General features: G+C 39.1%; 1 protein-coding gene across 8 annotated transcripts in view; it reads right to left on the reverse strand.

Moving 5' to 3' along the window:
- cacna1g (calcium channel, voltage-dependent, T type, alpha 1G subunit) overlaps positions 1–26,255 on the reverse strand; it is a 179,507-nt gene that overhangs the window by 87,682 nt on the left and 65,570 nt on the right. For all 8 annotated transcript variants that reach the window (XM_060858841.1, XM_060858827.1, XM_060858813.1 and 5 more), the window contains exons 3-4: positions 18,492–18,603; positions 13,085–13,218 (exon numbers count right to left, since the gene is read on the reverse strand). In XM_060858841.1, the coding sequence (XP_060714824.1) occupies positions 13,085–13,218; positions 18,492–18,603 (246 nt within the window). The remainder of the gene's footprint in view (positions 1–13,084; positions 13,219–18,491; positions 18,604–26,255) is intronic.

Genomic DNA, 26,255 nt, shown 5'->3' on the forward strand with positions numbered 1-26,255 from the left:
AAATTCCATGCCTTTGTAGCCATCAAATAGGGGACACGGCCTCCGTGTGTATGTGCATGCTAACAGCTACAGATTCCAGCCAATTCAAAATGTCTGACAAAACTAATTGGCTATGTGACAGGTATGTATTTAACAAAAATAAATAAAAAAAATACAAACTCACCAACATGGACTGCAGCTGAATTTTAAAATGATAGATGTTATGCTCTAATGCTATCTGTATGCTGTACCAACCTCAGATTGAAGGTATTTTAAATACCCAAGATTATCTGTGGAGTCAGGGATGATGGTGATGTGCAAACAGTATGAGCTCCATTAAGCAAGAAAAGCTTGAAGGAAATGTGTTATGCTTTTGTTGCTCCTGAAATCTGCAGAGCAGCTTTCGAGAGCACTGATTGGGTCTGATGGAAACCAGCTGGTAGCTGGAATAGAAAAATAATAACAGTGGTGACTAGGGCTAAAAACGGAAGGATAGGGAAGGACTAAACATAAAAAAATATCAAAAGAGGGGAAAATGCATGACGTTTTTGATGTCAAAAGATCTGCCAGAGTGGCTGGAAAGTACAAACTGAACTAAAACAGAGAGAGAATTTGGAGGACTGTGGTTGGGATAGAGAGAGGAATAAAAGAAAGTACATGTTTGGCATGGGGGTAAGGGGGGGACAGAACTTGCGTGAGGATACTTCACAAAAACTCTTGCTGCTAAGTCAGGCAAACATGAGGCAGCCAGAGCAGAGTACAGCTAAACAACGTGAACATGTGTCTATATGGTTGTTCACATCAACATGCCTTAGCATCCATCAAGTTCTACATATACACTATAGGTGTGTAAATAAACACTGAACTCATGAATGATGATGCACAGGCACATAATGAAACACACACACACACTCACAGGTAAACATAAACAGCTAGTGGAGTGTCTGGACTGGGCTCAGAGCCAAAAACACCTGGCACTTATCTTTGTTTAAGGCATAGATCTAGTTTAGGATGGCACACTTTGACGGAATCACACCACTTTCCTGACAACTATGACCACACAGTCAATAATGGCTGCTCTTGGAGTACACGGTGCTAGCAGTGAGGACACTATAATAGGAAAAGCATGAAGGAGGAAAGAGTCCTGCATCCAAAACAGGTCTGACCTTCAGAAATCAATTTGATTTCACCAAGTGGGAGCAGCAGAGTCCATGTTCTGCCATGCCCTTTTTCAACAACCATTACCAAGTTGGAATGAAAGAAAACATAAATATCTGTACACTGTGTCACGGTGGTCACTGCACATCACTTCAGGTGACATGAAGAGACAGAAATGAGTTTGAGTTCATTTACAGGAGTTCTTCCTTGGTTTATCTCAAGAGCTGGATAGAATTCAAAGCAGCAGCCCTGCCTGCGGTGCAAGAAGGGCTACAGTAGGTGTCTTCTTCCACCTGACACTTTAATGAAGAGAGATTCAGAGGAGGTTCGCTTTCCCGTAGCCACATTCAAACAGAAAACACATCCATATGTATCCATATACTACCTTGCTCAGTGTTTTAATAGAATTAGACTGACTGACTGATTATAATCAAAAGTCGATGAGCTGCACAGAGATGATCATTTATTGGACTGAAATCCCCTTGTTTCCTATATCACATCAATTTGATTTCTAACCTGATGACAGGTGTGAACGCAACAATCTCACTCACATGCAGACAAAAACATCCGCATGAGAGTGTCTGAGGTGTCTCGGTGCGGTTCTAGTCAAACCCTAGTGTGTTTTGATTACAGCATGAAAACAATTCAATCCTGAATCAACCCAATTGGGGGAAATAAACTAAACATGCTGTGTATTTTGGGATACAGACAACATTTCTCTGTGAATTTAAGCTGCTAAACTGAAGTCTGGCACTCCAGAAATACCATGTGTTCTGGATATTTGATGCAACAAACAAAAATGAAAACATAAACTGTGGGTGTGATAAATGATTTTAAACTAGTTTTTCATAAGTTATCTAGCAGTTTATTGAGTGCCAGCTTCATGTTCTTCTTGGTTTTTAGACGTTTGTTTACCATTTTCAATCTGATGAATGAATTTTCTAATTTTTATTTTTTGAGTTTTATTTTATTTTTCAGTTGTAAACAACGCGAAGCCCTTTTTACATTTTGGTGTATGCATGTTTATTACATACAGTGTAACCAAAGCAGAACTAATGATGTAAGTCTATATTGAGAGCTACTTTTCAAATATTTGTAAAGGAAATGCATGTTTTGAACAAAGGAAATGAAGGAACTTAATACAAGGCAATAAGGTGTATGACAAGAAAAGAAACCAGCTCTGCTCTGTGTGCTTCGGTCAAACACAACTTGACCACAGGGCAGAAAATAAATAAATGAGTACGACCTTTCACAGTTATTTTTCTTCAGAAAATATTTGATGGCCTTTCATGATACCTTAGTCCTTGTCTCAGTCTCCTGAAAAGACATTTTTCGGCACATAGCATGCGCCTGGAAACATGAATAAATCAGAGAGAGCAGAGAGTATTTTTAGTGTGGTTTCAAATCTGACTGAATATCATAGTGATACAGAATTTCATTTAGTGGTGAGCAGGTAAAGTAGACTAATCAAGCACGTCATGTAAAAACAAATTAAAAAGCATAATTTTCTAATTTAAATTTTTTTATCTTGACAGGATATAAAGAAAGCTTCTAGCTTATTTACATTAAAGTGTAACGTCACTGTGAGACATTATCATTTATATGTAAAATGACTTCACCAGCTCATGAAAGAGCAGCTGAAATCATTATACAACAAAACAACACTAGGTTATCCCAGTTCCCTAAGAAGGGAAAGAGATGCTGCATTTTGGCTTGAAGCTATGGGAATGCCTCTTTGTGAAAGTAGAGTTTGAAGCTCTGTGTGAAAGCCCTGTAGGGGAGGGAGTGGTGTCCAAGTCCAAACTATAAAATCTGGTAACAGTGTACAGAGAGGACCAGACCAGCCTGCTGATGCACAGATATCAACAAGAGGAACAAGGCACTGGATGAGACATTAGAAGTCAAGTCAAGTCAAGTCAAGAAGGTTTTATTGTTGTTTTAACCATATATATCTGCCAATAGTAAAATGATACAACATTTCTGCAGGACCATGGTGCTACATAGAACAAAGAAAGAGCTACTGTACATAGAACAACTTAGAGCTAAGGACTTAAGTAAGTTGTCCTAGTCACATAATGTGGATCTGTGCAACCTAGTGCAAACAGTGCAAGACAAAAGACAGTGCAAACAAATGATACAAAACACTATAAGACAATACAAGAATGAATAACTAATATAATAGCAACAGTTATTATGAGGTATTTTAATGAGCTGTGCAAAACAGCAATTGACTGAATTTGTAAGACAGCATGTGCAAAGTTGCAGTGATGCAGATGCTCAGGATGCTCTCAATGGTCCCTCTGTAAAATGTAGTCAGGATGGGGGAGGTAGATGTGCTTTCCCTCAGCCTTCGTAAAAAGTAGAGACGCTGCTGGGCTTTCTTGGTGATGAACCTGGGGTTGAGTGACCCAGTGAAGTCAGATGAACATCAAGGAATTTGGTGCTCTTGACGATTTCTACAGAGGATCTTTCAATGTTCAGCAGAGAGTGGTCACTCTGTGCTCTTCTGAAGTCAACAACCATCTATTTAGTTTTTATCAAACATTTAGAGAGAGGTTGTTGGGTCTACACCAAGCAGTTATCTGTTGCACCTCCTCTCTCTATGTTGGCTTGTCGTTCTTGCTGATGAGACCCAACATGGTTGTGTCATTGGCGAACTTGATGATATGGTTCGAGATGTGCTGTTCTGCACATTCTCTGAGCACCCTGCCAGGAATGTTGTCTGATCCAGCAGCCTTTCCTTGGGTTAACTCTGCATAGAGTTCTCTTCACCTTGGATAGACAGAGTACCTGGTCGTTAGGTGGAGGGACGGTCTTCCTTGCCGCTACATTATTCTGCGCTTCAAACTGATCATAGAAATCATTCAGCTTATCAGGAAGAGAAGCGGCACTATCACAGGCAGGTGAAGCTGTCTTGTAGTTTGTGATCACCTGGATGACACATGTGCTGACTGTCTCCACTGTCTTGGAAGTGGCTGTGGATTGTCTGGGCATGTGCACTCTTTGCTTCTCTGATGGCTCTGGGCAATTTTGCGGTTCTTAGAGCCGTCCTTTCCCCTGCATCCACGGCTTGCAGTTCTTAGGGCTGTCCTGTTCCCTGCATCCACGGCTTCTGGTTGGAGCGTTTGGTGATGGTCTTGGAGATGGTCACGTCATCAATGCACTTGCCGATGTAGCTGGTCACAGATGTCGTGTACACCTTCAAGTTGACAGAATTACCATTGGTTGCAGCCTCCCAGAAGATGTTCCAGTCAGTGCACTCAAAACAGTCCTGAAGAGCAGAGGTGGCTCCTGTTGGCCAGGTTTTCATCTGCTTCAGAACTGTTTTAGAGCATCTGATGAGTGGTCTGCATGCTGGAATTAGCATAATTCTGATCCAACAAGATCCAGCATGTTCGCCCCTCTCTTAGCAAATTCAAAACAATTATGGAATTTCGGGAGCACTGATTTTTGATAATAAACAGTCCGTTGAAGTGAGCATTCTGCAGATTGCTAATAACCCCATAGAGCTCACATAAAGCCTCTCTATCATTAGTGCTTGGGGGAATGCACACTCAGACAATGAAAACATTGGTGAATTCCAGTGGTAAATGAAATGGACTGCATCTAACAGTCACAAACTCCAATAGCAATAAGAAGTAACTAGAAAGAAGCACAGAGTTCTTGCCCCATTCCATGTTTATATAAACACACAAACAACCACCACAAGCCTTACCACACAGCCTTTCTGTCAGCAAGAAATGAGATGAGCCTGTCTCAATATTTAATAGAAGTAGAATAGGCCCTAATGCCTAGAGGTGAAGACATGCCATGAGCCTCATAATCCCAGGAAATGGTCTCCACTACCCATTGCGCCAGACACTGCTTGGAGACCAGATTGCCTTTATTGTGGCCAAAAAAGCAGACTAGCAGGTAAGAGGATGTATACCATGTACTCGAACAACGTGCATAAGTGCTGAGAGCCCGAACTGGCACAGAAGGTGTAGTCTTTACCACTCCACCAACTCATGGGGTTGAGGATCGAAGGTTGCAAAATGACCCTGCAGCCAGCCATGGTGGGCACATTGGGAATGTATTCTGGCCTGGGATGCAAAATAGCCTAAGACAAGAGCCGTCTTTAGGGACAGAAACCTCTGGCTGACTCTATAGGCTCAAAGAGATATCCCAAAGGGATAATGTTGGCTGCTGTTGCCATAAGCCCCAATTACCTCTGTGCCTGAGCAGTAGAAATATGCTGGCCTAGCCAAATGTTTGTTTGGAAAAAAGATTGGAATTCACCCAAGCAGGAGAGAAGCATGCCTGCATCGTGGTCAAATCCCAAATCACCCCCAGGGAGGTGGTTCCTGAGAGGCAGAAAGAACACTCTTCTGGATTCCCAAAGACCTCATGTGGACAAGCATGATGGTGGCCACCATATCTTTCAACTGAGCTTCCATGCTCCCATGCACTTCATGAACATGCAGATCTAAAATTGGACGCAGTACCTCGTCCTTCTAGGAAACTAGAAAGTACGGACTGTAAAACCTTGTGTCTGTCTCTTTAGGGGGAATGTCTTCTATGTCCCCTCTCTCCAAGAGTGACTGCAGTTCCTGCTGGAGGAAGAAAACTTGTATTGTTCCAACAATAGTGGGTGACAAGCCTTGAAAAGGGGGAGTACAAGAGGAAAATTGGATTCTGTACCACTGTACCCTTTCTCTATGGTGTCCAAAACCCACTGATATTTGGCAGATATTTTCATGCTACCAGATGGTCTGACAGGGACCACCCCAAGGAGCATAGCTAAAGAATGAGCAGGAACCACAGTGGACACAACTGCTCCCCGAAAACACAGAAAGTGACAGGGAAGACAATGTTGGGGAAGGCAAACTGCTAAGGAATCTGTCCTCAAGAGAGGGGAGAGAGGCTGACTTAGCCCCAGAATCAGGGCTCACTGGAAAGCTAAACCTCAGGCGTCACATTTCCTTCTTGGACCACCTCGCAGAGATGACAGCCCTCAAGTCCTGTCTCACTTGAGGGTTCTGGCCCTGGGTGTGCTGAGTGACCACCTGATCTTTATGAGGGGCAGCCTGGTTAGCATCAAATGCCTTCCTCTCCTGCTTAGTGGTGCAGTAATGAGGCCAACAGCTAGAGGAAGGCCCGGGGTCCTGGCTGCAGTGGGGGATAAACTCTCTGAATTGTGCAGACTGGCATTTAACCTCCTGACACATATCTATAATGGTATTAACAGCATTGATGAATAGGCCTTGAGGTAAAATATGGGTGTCCAGGAAGAAAGCTTTATCTTTCACTTTTATCCTTGTTAAATTGAGCCACGGAAAAGGTCTGTGGGTTGGTGGAGTTGAGCTACAGCCTTAACACAGGGTTAAGTCCCTTGCCACAGTCCAGATCTTTAAGCAGGTTGACCTGCTAGGCCTGCAAGACTGCCATGGTGTGCATGGTAAGACTAGCCTGGCCTTCTGACATGAAAGCTTTGATTAAAAATGCAGATGTAGCCCTACAGATGCTTAGGTGGAAGGAAGCAGACAGATTGCTAGCTAAGGTCTCTTCAACCCTGGGTAACAGGGAGTTGTTGAATGATATTAAAGTGGATACATCAGAGTCAGCATAAAGGACAAGAGAAAGGGATTCACCAGTCTCTTGTTACATTTCTGCCAACTCCACCTGCAATCCCAACGACCAAAGTTTAGCAAGCTCAAGAGCTGCGCATGCGTCCTGCTCAAGTGTCATCTGTCCTGATATAGCATGGACACGGATGCACACAATGTTTGAATTGTTAAGAGCCGAAATAAATGCCTCTTGAAAGGGACATATTTACACTACAAGAGACTTTCCCTTACTGAGAAGATATTGATGCGTGTCATGTATATACTGTAGCAGAGCATGTTCTCTCCACAGCAGCTTTTTGAGAGATGGGAAGAGAAAACGGCAAAAAACTTCAGCATGGACACCAGCACAAATCTGACACTATTCAAATCTTCATGTGATTTGCAAATTCAATGGCAACTGTGTTTATTGGTTTATTGGAAACAAAGTATAATGTGTTCAAGCACTCAATAAATTTAAATGTCCATCACTAATTTTATTTCCTGTGTAGAATATTAATTTTTTTGTGAACCATTTAAAAAAAGACATTTAACTATGCTTGAACCAAGCCAATACAAGCAAGTGACTTCCCACCCTTAACTATGCCTGTGAATGCTCACGCACACACACACACACACACACACACACACACACACACACACACACACACACCATGAGAACATCAGCCTGATTGATGTGTGTTGGGGGGATCCTAACATCTGTAAGTACCTGTGAAAAGCTCTGATATTGATTTCCAGATGCTTCCCAACGCAAATATGAGATTTAGGAGCTATCAGATGAAAGTGGACACAGTCCAGTGTCATCACTTCCTCTGACCAAATGGAATTCCTGAAGCCTCTATTACCTGACCAGGAGCTCTAGAGATTATTTTATGACTGCTTATGTGGAGCATAAGATGATCGTCATTTGCCAACATAAATGACCAGGGATCATTAAAAAATACTCCACAGCAACACAGTCACATTTAAATCTAACAAATTTCCGCAAAGAAGGGTAAAGTGTACGATGCATTTCAAAGATTGAAGCAGAGAAAGAGGGATTAAAGAGTGGCTAATTTGTACATTAGAAATGCAGGTGCACCACCGTTCCTTTATTTCTCCACTCAAAGGCTGAGGAAATAAAAAAACGTGTCACAGAAGTTTAGTCACGTTTCAGGTATTTTATGCTTTTTGAGATCCAGTTGGAATGGAAATTTTACTGAATCCTGGCAACTCTGGTTAATAATATTAGCTCAGGCTGTGTACCTCTTGCACACAGTGGCAATAGAGGTGTGAAACACACCTGCTATACTGAACACAACTCAACACAAATATCTGTGTCTAAATTCACTCAGAATGAGCTGCTAGATTCTGGATGTTCTATATTGTCAAACCTCAACTACCTATTATAGAGTTACCCAAAAAATTCACTAGACTGTAAGATATAAAAGTCTTTCGGCTTAATTTTGTATGTTATTAATATCATTCTGCCTAACCAAAATCTAGACTCATGAGCTGCTGCTGAAGTGAATGCCACAGACATTCACTCAAAGAGAATGAATATGCCTTTAAAGTCCTGACAAAACTTTGGCAAATACATGAAAATAGCATACAAATAAATCAGACAGTAGCTCATCTAGCCAACAGAGAATATTCCAGATGCACCACTATTTATTTTCCACTTTTATTAATGAAAACAAAATGAAAACTATAAATTGTAGGTGCTGAAAGACGTACAGCAATCAAGCATTGCCAAGAGCACAAGATAAAGCCTCTGAGAGATCCAGGTAGCCATATGAGTAATGTCCAATGAGCACAGAGGACATACTACAGTTGCCATGACATGCAAAATATGTCCGCATATGCACTATGTGTGTGAGAGAGAGAATCTCAAGAGAGCATTATATATTGATAATACAATGTTCAATCATTATATTGTGCCATAAAAATGTTTGACAGAGTGGAAACCTGATTTACTGAAACTGGTTAGATCCACAAAGTCTCACTGTAGTGTTCCTGCAGAGCAGAGTCATATAATAGCATCAACATGGATTGATAGACTCAAGTCTGCAATAAATGGTGAGTATGTGCCAGAAGATAATCCTGAGATGAGTCTCTGTCTAGCTGAGAGATCTCTGGTGCTTAAAGTCAGCCTGTCAGAGCTCTCACTCCCTTCTGTCAGCCTGTAAATGTGAGACATGGACAACTATACTGGCAGAGTGCACCATACCTGCACAATTGAGTTCATCTCAATGCAGCTGTGGGAAAGTGAAGAGCAGAAGTAACATAACTAGGCCTGGCATTGCCTCTCAAGCCCTTTCTCACTACCTTATTAAATCTAATGGCCAATCAGCATGCAGAAATATTAAAACATTTACAGGAACATGTCTGTATTGTGTTTGTACTATATTGTGTATGTAGCGTGGCCACATACATGGTAAACAGATGTCATCAAATACAAATAAACTGTTTGGATTAAACATGTGTTCCAAATTGATACAAACACAGATTTTAATAAATGGAAGACTAGGTTTTTTTGACAGAAGAGTTCACAGGGCATTTAATTAACATTAAGTTATCGAGACTGGGATCCTGCAGGATGCAGCAAAGTAAGAAGATTGAATACATTCACAAGTTAGATATGAAGCTCATGGGGCAATCAATCACTAATAGTAATATGTTGCAGTCCTTAGTGGTAGATTAAAAATAAAACACTTTAGGGCAGTGTTTCTGTTAGTCATTAAAAACCAGTACTGACTGTATAAAATGTGATCATGTCAGATATAGTGTCCAGAAAAAAAATGATGGCAAAGACATACAAATTAAATAATGTGCCTATGATTTTTCCAAGCAAGTAAAGATCTTGTCTACACCTCCTAACACCTCGATTACCTCCTCGTTTTAAAGGAATAACGACAATATTCTGAAAGAAAAAATGTTATGGTTTAAACGTAGCTATTTAACCACTGAACCACTGATGACTGTTACAGCTAATATTACCCTGCAGCTAGCCTCTGATCCATATACTGTAGCCACTGTGACAGAGACTGGGACTATGCCCTGCCGGAGCATTGGTGGGTGCAAGCAGGTGCACTGGGGTTAACGTTATGTGATTATGTCTTGTATGAGTTCACCTGTTTCCTATTATGTTTGTTTAAGTTGTCATCTTTTATTATGTCTTTCTCTCTGCATTTGGATCTGTTAACTCTATGCCACACCATCACCAACATGACACACTGCTGGAATCCCTGTTTGTAAGCAAATCACTGCTACTGTGATCATGTTCAAAAAACAAACAAGAATGAAATGGGATTATGTCATTTGCTAAACAGGTCTCAGTTCTCTTTTAACGTCATTTATGTGAGAAACTTTGACAGCTGACAAAGTTATCAGAGTAGCTATATAATGCTAATGTAGCAAAGTTAACATCAGCAATAATGCTGATCAGCCTACAGGGTCAAACTCTAGTGACATGTCTTCAAAATACATTTGCTGTCATTTAGAATGGTCACTTTTTTCCCCACCACTTTCATAAGTGAATTTTTTTTTAATTAAAAATCCACATGGACCACAATTCACAGAGCTAGACAAAAATATGGGGCAGGCAAAAGGTCAGGTATTCGTTAAACAGGCAGAAACAAGACAAGATTAAATCAGTAAACATGAAACGGTCCTTAATCAAACACAAATCAAGACAAGCAGATACAGTAGTAAAAGCTTAGCCTCATCACAGGCTCAGTACTGGAGCAAGAGTTCACCAAATGTATTTGCCAATATGGGGTATGGGGTATGGGGTATTTGCCAATATGTGACTAAATTTCATAGGAGGTGTAGTTTTCACAGGGTTGATATGTTAATTAAAAAAAGAAAAATGTATGTGATGTTTATGCGAGGACATTTTCTTTAACAATAGTTGTTAAAAATAGTTGTAACAGTGATGAAAAACATAAATGACAATGTCCATAAGTCTAATTTATACTGTAGATTAACATGATACTGTAAAGTAAACAATACAAATAATCTATAATCCACTAACTGTTGCACAGAATACTGTGTATGACAAAAACATGCTTTATCTCCTTTGATGGCAATCAATTCTGTCATAAACAATTAACAACACTTTTATCAGCACTAATTAAAATAGCAGAGTTATTATTTAGCATAATCAATTCTTCTTTGTAGAAAATCCTTTATAAGCTTTATACTTTGGGTGATATATTTTGACTCCTGAAGTATGACGAGGAGTTTCTGAGCTCCCTCAAACAACTTGAACACCTACGTGTGCATTGTGAGGAAGTGAAAGGGCTGATGGGTATTGCTGGAATGTGAAATGATTCTGCGCTCGTTGCCAAGCAGCTGGGGGTGTGTGAGGCTGATAGTTTGGCTGCTTAGTGCTGAATTCTCAAATGGTCTTTAAAAACGATGACAAGCTCATGCCAACGTGAATGTCTTTCCAATTAATGTGCACACAGACATTAGATAGTAAGCACGGATGCCAAAGCATCAGTGCACTGTACTGGAAGCAGCCTGGTACAGTGTCAGGAGTGTAACCTAGACAGACACAACAGAAGCTTTCTCAACACAGCTAAAAAATGATGTCTAGTCAGATCCAATCTGCTTTCTGCTGGATATCATGACCCTTTTATTTTTTATCACCAAAGAAAGGATCATGAGGAAAGATTTGCATTTCATAAACACAGAGAATGTTATATCTCCTCCAAATAAAACACAAAAACTTAATTAACTTTTAAAATAATCCAAATTTAGTCCCCACACTGGAATGGCCTACTTGCTGTTACTTGGTTCTGTATGTTCTGTATGTTACTTCTGAAACTGGAAGTCAGAATGACATAGTGTTGAAGCACTTGATTGATTTACACCACAGCCAATAGCATTCTCAATAGCTGATGGAGAGTCCCTGCTAGTGAATGAAGACCAAATTATGAATTCTCATTCTGTCCTAGGAAGTGAAGCATTCCCGCTTCTGTCACATAAACCATGATCTTGTACACATTTCATAACCAGGCCAGGGTGTTAATTTGATTTTAAAAAAGTGTGCAAGATAATGTATAGCCAAAAAAAACCCCATAATACCATTGCTATCAGTCTGTTACTACTGTATAGAGCAAGTCCATGCTCAATCATCTGACATACATGTATTGTATACTGCTGTAGAGAACATTGTCACCTAGGTATAAATCATGAAAGGTTTTTAATTGTTTTAAATGAATAATACATCATCCACTGGGTGGTGGGGGGGTCTCTATTGGGCACTCTGGTTTCCTACCCCTTGTATAAAGACATGTGTTATAGGCAGATTGGCATCTCTAAATTGTCTGTAATGTGTGTGCACAGTTGTGCCCTGTGATAGACTGGCATCCTGTCCAGGATGTACCCTGCCTTGTACCTTTAGCCTTCTGGGATAGGCTCCAGCTTACCCGTGACCAATCGGATAAGCAGATAAGCAGTATAGAGGATGGATGTCTCCTACACAATTTTTTCAGATTTTTAACTACAGCATGTGGGTCCAATCTTAACCGCAAACAGTGTGTGTGTGTGTGTGTGTGTGTGTGTGTGTGTGTCTGTGTCTGTGTCTGTGTGTGTGTGCATAATTTCATGCTAATCACGCAGGAGAAACATCTGATTCTACATGTTTAATCAGCTAATCTTGGCTCAGGTGGGACTCAGGTGGGAATAAAAACCTGCAGCCAATTGGCCCTTTCCAGTTAAGATTGGACATCCCTGTGCTATAGTGTTTTAGCTATAAGGGACAGGTACAAATAACTTAACACTACGTTTGAATTCAGAGACAGTTTAAATATTGCAAGCAGATAGAAACATTATTTGTTGATACTATTACTGATGAGTTTCTAATGAAATTTAAGAAAGAAAAAAAATGATAATACGATCTATCCTTGGTCACCCAAAGCTGTGTTGCTACTAAGTAACCATCTGGAGTGTTATTAATCAGCATTGATGAACTAATTTAGCCAACATAGCAGGAGCCTGTATTTCCTGTGTGGTTTAGAAGAACATGCCAGCAGCCTGTCATTGCTACTTGCTTCTTTTATGTACAGACTTTGGTTGATTTCTCCTGGGAATGTCCTCTCAAGTGCTCCATGTGCTTGTTTCATTTTCATCTCAACACATAATCCTGTGCTATCTCACAACAAGGCATGTGATTAACACATATTAGCCCCTTTTCTAGCACAAACTGGCAGAAAAGATCACAAGCTCTCTATGTGACACGGAAACTGAATAAACTAAGCACAATTGCATCCAATGATCCGATCTAAAAAGAATAAATTTAGATATCAGAGAGTTAATGGTGATTTTGGAAAGTTGTGGTGAGAAAAAAAACTCACCCAGCCAGCACAATGAAGAAGTCAAGCCGATTCCAGGTATCCCCAAGATAACACTTTTTGCCAAAGATTCCCAGCGCTACCATCTTAATCACCATCTCCACGGCAAAAAATGCAAAAATGAAGTCGTCGAAATCCTGGAAAAAGAGGAAACGCACAAGTTGTAGCATCAGATCCTTAAGATTTTTAATGTGCATCTTCAGATCAAAAAGCAATTCTTGAATTAAGGAGTATTTACTCATTTTATGAACATGCCATATAACTAAAAAAATTAAATCACTAACCACACCACTGCCATATTCAGCAGACTGAATTTGGGAGGGTTTGTGTGTGTGTGTTTGTGTGTGTGTGTGTCTGCTGACTGAGAAATCAAACAGCAAACTTGTGCTTTTTCTCCACAAATCCTCGGCTAGGCCTTTACTGACACTGTGAATGTCGGCACATAATGTTCAGTACTGTATATGACGTGACACGTGAATGATAACCACATGTTTTTAAGGAACATAGAGAATAAGCTCTGCAAGCTTGGCACTGAGCATGTGATTGATTCATACTAAGACACATGATAAAGTGTGTTAATAGCACAATAATACTAATCTCCTCTGGATCATTTGTTCCTGCTGAAAAAACATTTAAGGAACAGAACTCAACTTTCTCCTCTGATTATCAATGATATCAATGATCATATTGTTCATATAGATGCATGGTCATTCATGTAATGTAATGCAGTATGAGTATAATACATGATTATGTGAAATATTTGTTTATTATTCAATTATAAATGTAATTTTATAATTATGAAATGAATTTTGATTTTTTTTTTTTTTTTTTTTTTTTTTGAGAGACCACAAAGTTCAGTGTGCACAGGGATTATAGACAAACATAAAAAAGTATAATAGGGTTTAAAAATGAGAAATGATACACCAGGAGAAGTGCAAGTTCAACATATGTTTTTGTATTACAAACATGCACTCGCAGGGCTAGCCGAGTAAATCTGACATGGACAATTTCCTCATTGTAGACTTGGTTAATTTTGGCATTGCTCATGGATTCTCATAGTAACTTGGTTTCGTGCACCATATAATGATGAGAGATGAAGCTGGCGTGTTCCTTTGACACTTGGCAATGTTCTTTCACTTATTTTCATCAATCTGATTTTTTTAGTCATCAAAAATTGTGCAAATGCACATGTGCAGAACATATGGAAAGATTCTTAAGAGTTTTATGCACCAATTATTTGTCTATTTAATACATTATTCGACAGGTTATCCATCTTATACATTAAGGTGGAAAATTTTACTCAAACGTGCCTCAGTCCTTTTCTTTAGGTCTCAGTGAGGACTAGACATGGAGGCTTTTTTACTCCACTAGATTTTATTAATGGATTGTTAGGATGGAGGTAAATATTGGTCCTGTGGAAAACGTATAACTATTCACAAAACACAACAAAGCTTATAAAAAAAACACTGTCACCTGGATTCTCTGTGCTAGCTCAGCATTAGCGATGACTCTTAAACAAGGGAATCTCTCCAGCAAAGACACTTTCACCACACAGGGAATGTTAATTAAGCAGCAGTGGGTATGCAGGTTCTGGTGCTCTGCATCATTTCCAGCCAGATTCCACTCACATTGTACTGCTTGCTCTTTTCATTCACCATTAATCGTAGTACATAATGAAGATCAGCAACATGATTGTTTGTGATAGTTGATTGCACATTAATTTACAAGCGCGATTTATCTGATATTGTGAGCACCACTGTGGGTCAGATGGATGTCCACATGACATTAAATAAATGTAAATATATGCTTAAACATGTCATTTGACCCGACCATTGTAAAACAGGGGAAAAAATGTTTCTTTCCCATGAACTGTCACTGCTTATCCTCATGTGAATAATTCGAGTTACTGCCTCGAATAATAAGACATAACACATCTTTGTCAATTCTGTCAGCTTTGATTGGTGAGCTATTTACTGTCATTGTAAATATGTGTATAAAATATTGAACGTCAAAGATTTTTCAGTGATGCATCTGAAGATATTAACAGATAATAGAGATCAATGTGGAGAAAAAAAATGGAATTCTCAAGCAGCTACTTCTTAAAAGGCACATTTTCTCTGAAGAACCAGGTTCTCTCAGCCTTACATGGCTTTTGGCCTACAAAGCATTTGTGTGTGTGTGTGTGTGTGTGTGTGTGTGTGAATTCTCCATGGTTTAGCAGCTCTCTAAAGAAAAACAGCGCAGACGGGGGAAACCCCACAACAGTGCAGTCCTAGACTGTCCGCACAGTCTGCCAGCACAATTTAATGGTTTCATATTCGCCCATGCGGCTTTTTATTTGCTTCTCTTTGCAGCACCCACTAGCAATTCACCTTTTTCACTATTCATCTTTTCTTGCCACTAGCTTCAAGATGAATAGAAGTGCATGTATGACTGAAACAGCTCATCTGTACATGCTGGTCTTCTGTTATAATAAATAATATACAATAATTATTTATTAGGAATACTGGTGATTGGGATATAAGTTTTTGCTTTACTGGAAGAGATGGTTATTCCAGTACAACTGATGCACTGCTTTTCATGCACATCCAAACCCACTTACTGTACAAACCACACATACACTGCTATGAAAATGTATCTTCCACTTCCTGAGTTCTTCTATTATCTATAACTACATTTGGCACTACTAAAAGTAAAGGCCTAAATCCAAAAATGATGTGGTGGCAGAACCTGAAACACAATTTAGAAACATCTGAAATCAAGCCAGTGGAGAAAGTGGGCTCAAATCCATCCACAGTAATGTTAAAGACTTGTATTGAATTACAAGAACTGCAAATTACAGTTAATAGTAGGATGTGGCATAACCTCTTATATTTTACCTACAGGAGATATGAGTATAAGGTATTTTTGTTCATAAAATAACTAAAAAGATAATTAAATACTGGATTTGATCTTTCAAATTGCCTTTCCAATATTTAAGTGACGTGACATACAGCTAAGTATGGTGACCCATACTCAGAATTTGTTCTCTGCATTTAACCCATTCAAAGTACACACACACAGCAGTGAACACACACACCGTGAACACACACCCAGAGCAGTGGGCAGCCATTTATGCTGCAGCGCCCGGGGAGCAGTTGGGGGGGTTCGGTGCCTTGCTCAAGGGCACCTCAGTCGTGGCCGGCCCGTGACTTGAACCCACAACCTTAAGATTAGGAGTCATACTCTCTAACCACTAGGCCACGACTTCCCCCAAAATATCTCTCTGACGATCAGAAAAGTATGCAAAAAGAAAGGGCGCAAATAGATTTACAGGCACATGCACATTCATTAGGCATTAGTGTGTGCATGGATATGCTCTTCTGAGGAAAAAAAAATCCTGATTTTATGCAAACACACTAAAATGGAGAAACATATGGTCACCACCTCCCCACTGATCTGTTTCTACTGACAATGTCTTTCATCCTGTGTTTGTACTGAGCTGGTATGCAGATTACATCATTACTGCGTACAGACGAGGTTAACTTACATCGCATGAGAATAAATGCTTGTTCTTCTCTTTCACTCACTTGTTGTTCCTGTACAGTCTACCTGCCATTTTGATCGAAGTTGGTGTTTTCTCTTTATGATTATGGATTAGCCTCTGATAATGAAGCCTATTCGTAAAAACAACACACTGAGTTGTTTATATGAATGACAGAGCACTTTTGCCCTGTGTCTGTCTATCATGCAATTTACAGCAAATATATATAAAATATAAAATATATCTGAACAAAATAACAACAAAGACGGCCGTGTTCTTATTCCACCTGGAAAAAGCCAGAAGCAAGAAGTGTTTTTGCTTCATTGCCCATAGAGGACATGAAACATCAAACTTTCAGACACAGATCCTGCTCAGACCCTGCATGCCCGACTTATTCAGAGTTATTCACATATGCTCCAAAACAGCTGTGCTCAGACAGCAGAAAACCAGCGAGAAGCAAGAAAGAAAGTTCAAGACACATTCAAAGCTATATATGTCTGTCTTGTCTTGATGGTGTTGATGGATGGTTGCTGTACTGATAGATGATCTCTGAGTCTGTATGCTCTGATTAAGACCTTCTCTCTGATGCGTTCTCTCTGATGTGTCTCGACTGAAATATCACTGGCTCTCTGTCTGTTTCTGATCCAGCAACTTACTTCTCCTACTTAAATCTCCTACTTAAACACATTTCCCAAACATATTCAGTGGAATGTGTTATGTGCTCCGTCAAAGCTGCTCGCATTCATTCACCAATACTGAAAAAGGAAAACTCTTTTACATGTAAACAGAAGGATTCCTTTGGTATTTAGAGCAGCATTAGTTCTGTATTTAGACTATTAGGTGTACATGAGAGAGGGATTGTCAGAAGAGGGAAAGTGTGTGTGTATGTGTGTGTGTGTGTGTGTGTGTGTGTGAGAGAGAGAGAGAGAGAGAGAGAGAGAGAGAGAGAGAGAGAATGAGAGAGAGGAACACAGGAGGATGTGTTATTGTGCAGGCAAAGAAGGCGGGGGTGGTTTCGGGGGAAGATGGGAGTCCTGCACACTTGCCGGCTTTATTATATCATTATATCTCATTGGTTTCCATTATTCCACCAAAGGCATTCCTTTGTATCTCAGGCAGAGGTTAATGTGAATCACATTGGCCTGGGAGACCCTTTATATCTTCCTATCAGCGACTGAACAATACATGGCAGCTTTTGTGAATTGTCTGGACATCTTATTTTTGTATTATCTATGTCTTATTTCCATATGTGAGGAAGAATAAGCTAATAGTCCTGTTGGTGTCTATATAGGACAAAGAGCTACAGAGTCTTCAGATAAAGATAGATTAAAAACGTACAGATTGAGAGCTTGATTTGTAATGCTTTTAAGATTTTTGCTAGAACCAAAATCAAAAAGTGTCTCAACTTGTCAATGTCAGCATGACCGCAGATGCTCATCACTATCAAATCAAAAACACAGCTAGAAAAACTCTTTTCTTCTAGTTTTAATGTACAGCCTGTTATGTTTACACTGCTTGTAGTACACAGTCCACTCAGGATTTCACACAAGATTTGTTTATGTTGCAGCCAAAATACTTAATTGTCTTGCAGCTTTTTTAAAAATTGCGATGAGATTTTTGTGCCTTATTTGTGGAAAACTACTTGAATTGGCAAAATTGCGAGCACAGGATTTTTCATTTAAACTCCTCTCAGTGAACACACAAATGTAATTACTTTCTATGACAGCTGTACATGAATCAAAAAGTGCTTTGACTGAAAGTTTGACTTCGAACGACACATCTTGGCCCAAATCTGCAAAAAATATCTGTGATTTTGAAAATATGCTAGCTCCTTAAAATTTCACAGAGCTTGCTTAATATACAGTATTTGTGTTTGTCAATACTCACCTCAAGGATCTTGCAGCGTTCGGAGTCACAGTCACTGTCCTCACACGGGTGGAACATGCCCAAAGTCACACAGTTCAGCAGAATCACTAGCATACTGGCTCGTTCAAACCACGTATGGAAGAGCAGTTAAGGAGCAACACACAGAGCAGTGAAACAACACACAATAAATACAATTCAGGTCACAGTCATATTTATATTTACTTACTGTATATACAAGCTCTCACTACATCATGACAATAACTGACATGAAAGCTGGTTAAGCAATGGCTGATTAAATACAATAATACAAAGACAAAGGCTTATATTAGCACCTGGTTAAAAAGAATATTGTTTTTATATTCGTATATTTTATTTGTATATATTGTAAATATAACTAGTATATTTTTAATTCAGTTATTGTTAATGCTGACCCAGAAGTTAGGATTTGTTTTGCTTTATCAAATAATAGCCACCAGTGAGAGGTCAAACACATGCTATTTATACTTCATTGTTAGCCAGCTTGTTGAATAATATTTCTTTTTTATAAAAGAATATTTAAAAAAAAAAGGCTAATATTGTCCAGTCTATTAGTTAGCTGGGAACATTTTCAACCGGTATTGATTACACAATGTAATATTTGGCCTCAGGATTGCTAGCTTGTTAGTGAACTCTGCTGAATACTAGTCCAAATCCCGCTGGAAAGATACCCGCTACTTACTTATTTCTTCAACAACAATTTAATACAAAACGGTTACAAATATTTTTCTGTTTCTGTAACAGCACAGTTAAATCAGCTGTAACACATTATGTATGCTGACTATGTAACCAGGCTTAATTTCAGACAGCATTCATCAGTATAAATGTCACCAAAATTACCGTTTACCATCAAAGTCAATTTTGGCAGCATAAAAATTCAGCAAGCACATTATAACAGATCATATACAATGTCATTATCTACCAATCTGGAAAAGATTGCAAAACCATTTTAAGACTCTCAGCCTCCACCAGACCACAGTGAAAGCTATCATCTCCAAATAGAGAACATTTGCTCTATTGATGCGTTGAATCGTCCCAGAAGTTGTCAAGCTCCCAAAATGTCTCCAAAGACAAAGCCAGAAATCAATGAGTAAGAAAAAAACAACAACAACAAAACACAAAAAAATCCTGTAAGCTTTTACTTCCTCAGCTGAGAGCAATGTTACTAACCAGAATTACAAGGATGTGGTTTAGTGTGGTAACAAAGCCATGATCCCACATTCAGAGACCTTCTGCATTTACAGGCACAGATACTTGTCCTAGATTGTACTACATTAATCATGATCTCATGCTGTACCAACTGTACCAACAAAATGCTATTGTTCTGAGAAAGAGACTGAAGACATGGACCTCAAGGAAGAGTAGCAACGAGTATAAAATGTATGTTCCTCTCATGTTTGCCAATAAGCACAGGAATTATTCTCAAGAAATTCAGGAGCGTTTTTGACAGTTCAGTCAAAAACCTGGTGAAAAGTCATCAAAGAATTCCAGCAGTTGGTGTGGTAATGAAATGCTTTTATGTGAAGATGCTTTTATGACTCCAGACCTACAAAGATTGACACATGAAGTGAAAACAAATAAACAACAACAACAAAAAAAAAACACTAGATTCTGCTCTCAGATTTTAAAATATTTTTTTGCTATCAAAAATGTGATTAAAAATTAAATATATCAGTGAAACTGGGTCACACAGCAAATTTAAGTCTTCAAACACAAAATGAAAGAGCTTCAAACGAAAAGAAAAATACTGATTAAAAGCGGAAAAATATCAAAGATAAAAATTACAACCAACAGTAACACACTGGAGTAATGTGAGGAAAATCTATTCTGAAAAGGAAGGAAGACTGGAATAAAATTCCCCACGTGAATATAAAAGCTAAATTATTGATGTAAAAGCTTGAAATGAATTAATAACATCAACACCTGGCTGATGTCATTATACTGCACCTAAGAGTGACACATTATTCAGTGTAAATAACCTGTGGTGTTAAATAACTTTTTTATTAGATAAGCAACACCAGAAAAAAACAATCTCTTTACCCAGTATTAGATTTGGTCTAAAGATGGAGTTGAAAACATCCAGTGTGACAAATGCAACAGAGGATCAGGAAGGGAGTACATACTTTTTCACAGCACATCACAAAATGATATTACCAGATTAAAATAAGAAGAACGTATATAATCGAGTTGAGGCAGCAGCCAAAAACAGATGGCTCTGTCAAGATTGCAGCAGGGTCACTCTGGTTAAATAGGTTAAAAGAAAATAATGATTCCTTAAGTCATTATTTCTCTCCATTTTCTTGTGGTAGATGAACAATGAGCACAATTGCTAATTGATCACTTGGTAGGCAAATGTCACTGGAACACAGCAGCCCGATGCCCAGCCAGGGGTCGTGCACCTGCATTTACATCTAAATTAAATACAGGAATGCTAATATCCAGGCAGGGTGCTGTCTGAACACTGTGGCAGCATGCAAAGATCATCTCGTTTTTCTCAATTACTGACAAAATACAACACCAAAGGGATACAATTAAAACAGCAAAGTTGACAAATCAGAAGTACAATAGGAAACTTTTAAAAAATAGGTTTCTGGCACCAGCAAAAGTGGTCTAGAAGTAAAGCCATGTGCTATATGTTGTATTATAGGTATAATAACTGACAAAGAAACCGTCATCAAAACAGATTATGATAAGTTAATGAGCCCAAAGAAAGACACCATCCATGGTGCTATGACTTGCTGAAATTGTGCCACATACTCTTTTAGCCCAGAGAAGGAAAGTCAGCTATGTAGTTAGAGGGCTAGTGCATTGAGAAATGATGCACACCTTTCCGCCTGAGAGCATACAAGGCTAATTTCCTGGACTGCTACAGAGTCCTAAACCTGCACTTCACACTATGGGACCAGACCCTACAGGCAGAGGTAACTTGTCTGAGTGTAACATTTCCAGATATACATTTAGGACAACAGTTCTACTACAGGAGAAAGCTGCCAAGGTGCTGCACCCACTATTGAGGACAATTGAAACCTGACAACTGAAGTCTTGCTGACTAAGCACAGAATTCAATAGTTGTGTGCTAATTATTAAATTGTGTGTAAGGTGAGCAGGATCAGTGGTAAAGGTGAAAATATTTAAAATAGACAGTGAGGACAGTCATATGGCTGTGCTTTCTGTTTGGCTCCACCAGTTAAAACCACAGTCAACAAGAGCCACCTTCGATGAAGTGTCTTGCAAAATCATTCCTAGAACCAACACAGTGGACACATAGTTGATACACAGGTGACTCACAAACTGGCATGGGTCTTCAAACATGGCTCATTAGCCAACTAGATGGCAAGGTGTGTGGTAGTAATGTCTGAGCCAAAACACCAGTAGAAAACCCTGTCTGGCAGCAAAAATGAGGGCATGCAGAGAGACACCCTACCCCAGCCCCAGTTTTGTGCATTAGTGATCTGAATAACACAGCAATCTTATACAGTAGGTGGTATAATGAGTATAGTGAGGGAGACACCCTCGTCCATGTTAGCTGCACTTAAACATAGAGCTGTTAGTTAGGGGAATAAGCCGAATGAGTGCAGAAGAAGACTCCATTAAGCAGAGATATAAGTACGAACGGGGAACCCAAAGTCTAGCCCCTGTATGTTTAAGCTGTGTACAGAGGCCTTTGAATGCTCAGTTGTGCTCAGTTGTGACACATGCAGATTGCGGTAAAGTAAAAAAATCAAAAAGAGACTGAGAGGCTGTGATGGGCAACAAGAATAGCACTGAGATCACTCAACAGTGAAATGAGTGATAGCGTACAAGCTAACAAGGAAACCAAATAGAAACTACAGGGTGTCTGGAGGGGACTATGTACACCAGCTCTGAGTCGGATGTGTTTTCTTCAGTGGGTGTTTGTAGACATCTGCAACACTTCCAGTCTTTTTGAAACTTTTTAAAGTTTGGCAATAGTGTCGTGTGTGAAGTTGTTGCCATGCTTCCTGAAGTCCATAGCAACTTTGCAACAGTTTCCATATCCTGCCATGAGAATGATTTCAATGCCTTCTTCTTTTATCAAAAAGATGAAAATTACAATCACTAGAAATGCAAAAGTAGCAGGTCTGGGAGTGCATGCACATGTGCACAAGAAAACATTTTTGGAATGTTTGCTGCCCCTGGTGGTTAGGACTATTAAATATTTTGAAGAATTAAGGTGACTGCTTGAGTTTTTCTGGTACACAAATACAAGTTTTTGTCAGGAAATGCCTCTAAACTTTTGGAAACTTAGACAAATGGATTAAAAATAAATATTAAGCCTTACTTGAGTCTAGTTTTATTTTCATTGAAAAAACATGATGGTCTCGATATGGTGCAGTTACCCAAACTGAACACTTTTGATTGCACAGAGCAGGTGAAGCTGTAATGTATTCTTCATGAATAATGTAACAAGACAGAGTGTTTCTCACTCCAGAAGTCAGGGGAGGAACTAATTACAACCTGCTAACTGCTGATGGGCCTCACTGATCTTGACACTGTATTGCAGTCTCAGCGAGAAGAGTGTTAGAGGAGACTGATAATGCCATAGATTGGGAGGCTATAATTCAGATTGAGCAGAAGTCTCTTTGAAAGCAACTCTCAACAAAAAATCAATGTGTACAGTGTGCAACACAAATCATAAGCAGACTAGAACACCTTATAATTTCAGTCTGAATGATGCATACAATTCCACTGAACCCAAACCATGCTTACAAAAGCTTCACAGATACCAAAGAACCCCTGGACACAAAGCTGTACACCTGTTTATATAATGCATTTCATTTGCATATTTTTTTGTAGTACAAATTGACCCAGCACACAAAAACCAAGAGAAAAAAAAACCTAGAAAAAGCCTAGAAATTCTTTAAAGGGAAATATTTTCTGATATGCACTGAGTCGTCAAGGGTACACACACACAGATGTTTTCTGTCAGAAGGTTGACTGAATCTCTACCTCCTTCGAGCACATCCAAACAATAGCAGGCTCTTTCACATGGCTGCCCCTCGTTGCTCCTCCATCACTAACAGAGTGTAGGTGGAATTTGATCACAGATGACAGCAGCCTCAAAACCTCATCAGCACCCCACGCTGTATAACCAAATGCTCTGATGGGGTCTTTCCTTTTTTTTTTCTTTTTTTTTCCTCACCCTCTGACAGGTCTAAAATAGCAAAGGATGAGCATGTGACTACTGAGAACTGAGATAACCTCTTCACTCTGCAGAGTATAGAGCTGTCAGGACAAATTTCACTCTTCAAATACTACTGAACATTCATATTTAATAAATATTTTTGAAGGCATGAAATCCACATCTGAATGACTAGGTAAGGTTAGTCAATGCCTAAGCTGCTTGCTTTTGGTAAAACTACAAGACTTTATATAATGAATATAGAGTTACTGTGGATTCGGCCTTTTGACTAGGATCAGAAGTGTAACCTGAAAGAATATTTATTTAAGATTGGGATTTTTTGTGCTAGCCTAAGAAATGCTAAATCGACCTTAATATTAAGGATGTGTTACACTGTTAAGTCTTCTTTAGCTTACCTTAATTTACTGTGTGTGTGTGTGTGTGTGTGTGCGCACAGTATTAATGACTCTGTGCTCTTGGGAAGCCAGGTGGAGTGCAGTGCTTGGGTTGGCTAATGGCAGTCTCTTCATTTGGTTGCTCTTTAATTGAAGGTCCTTGGCAGTTTGAGCGTTTTGCCTGGGGCTTCAGTTCTCATATGCAGATTGTCACACATCCTGTCATGGTTGCAAAGCCAGACCCTCATCATGTAGCCCAGCAGGCCTGTGCCACACAGCCTGGCCTTGGAACATGCAAGCCTGACCCAGCTGAGTCTCCATCAGTCCTCCAATGCTGCTATATAATTGAAACCACAATAGCACAGTTATTATCATAGTGTAGATTTCACAACTATAGGGCTTTTCACACTGCACTTAACCCCGGTCATTTTAAACCTTGCTTTTCATCCCAGATAGAGGAATGTTTCTGTAAGTCTGCTTCTTACACAAGGTTATAAGACTGAAACAGGGTTAACCTCACACTGCGGTGCCAAGTGTGCACAGTACAAAGTGAAGCTATGTTCACAGGATACAGCTGGATGCTTAGCAGAGGTCACCCATTCGGAAATTTAGCAGTACGTGCATCATATCACATGGAATCCAAGGCACAAATAATTAAAAAAATTGCTTAGTAGCATCAGGTGGCAAAACTCTGAACATCAGGTAAGTGCACAATGTACTGAGGGAAAAATACCTGACACAGAAAAATTAGTGGAAGGTGAATATCACCGATCGCCTTGTCAACTATGCGACAAATTTTTAAAGATCAAAAAGGATTAGAAAAGCTGAAAAAAAAAGGATAATAACTTGACCTATTATAGTTGTGTGCAATATTTCTGTGATTCATGGTTGTTGAAATATGCTGCAAATATGTAAATAAGAACATTAGCCCAGAGTATAGTATGAGCCGTATAAAATGTGCAACAAGTTTAGATTGACTCAGAGTTAACTATTCAAGTGTGAAAAGCTCCTATTTGTGAGATTTATTAAGTAGGTGTATAAATGTGAAGAATATCTTCATGTAGGAAAATACACCATAAAGAGTACATTACAAAAACTAGGCTAAAGCACATAAACATGACAACTAGGCTTAATAATGCAATGCAGATACCTTAGCTGTAAATATTGCAACATTTGAACACATCTACCAAGACTTAGACATTTGTGTGTATGCATCTCCGTGGTGGTAGAGATGGATAAACATAAGAAAAGGCTTAGACTAGTCAATATTTAATGATATAGCTTACCCCTGTCTGCTCTCCCTGAAATATTCTCACATTCCCCTTTTTAAAAGACTGTCTATCAGTTTCACAGAGATTGATATAAGTAAAAACCATAAAAGCTCAAAACTGCCATAACAAACTTTTTTAAACATGTCATAGAAAGGTATTATTTCCCCTTGTTTTTTTTCCTTGCTCTTTGTATTAAATATGTATAAAACTGAAACTATGTTGTGCTATGTGGAATTCCGCTGCTACGGATTAGGACCAATTGCTCCTTTAGAGGGAAGGGTCACTGCAATTTAATACAAAGTTATTCTGGCTGATCACATTTGTATATGTAAAAATAAAACATCATACAACATTTATATCCTAATAAGAGTGGTTGAGTCTAGGATGACGCACCTTTCACTGTCACCAGATCTCAGCCTAGTTGATATTCCGGACTGAGGTGTTCTATGGCACTCGCCAACACCGTCATACAAACACAGATGAACAGAATAGTTTTTAATAAGCATGGTTTTCATCGCTTCAGTAGAATTCTAGAAACTTCTAGAATCTGTGCCAAGGCACATTGAAGCGCTTCTGACTCATGAAGGCCCAGCACCAAGACACTTTATGTTGCTTTTTCTTTTAATTTGTCACACATCTGTAACTCATAGTAATAAAAAGAACAAAAAGAAAGCAAGGTAATGTTAATTGTTGGACAACATGTTTACGTCACTGAGGCAATAGCAGCATATGGCTTTTAAATTAGGACAACGGATGAAATTTAGCTATTGTGCTAATTCCGGCATATTTACACTGATGCTCATTGCTGATTTGTTGATTAATGTGCACTGTCCTAATTCAAATAAATAAAATATTTTTTTTAAAAAATAGTGTATTAAGTTGCCGGTGCAAGGGCCTGCATCAATATGTAAGACCATTTCTGATTGTGTGCATGCTAGGATTT

Source organism: Tachysurus vachellii, chromosome 2 (assembly GCF_030014155.1).
Source record: "Tachysurus vachellii isolate PV-2020 chromosome 2, HZAU_Pvac_v1, whole genome shotgun sequence".
NCBI classification, from domain to species: domain Eukaryota; kingdom Metazoa; phylum Chordata; class Actinopteri; order Siluriformes; family Bagridae; genus Tachysurus; species Tachysurus vachellii.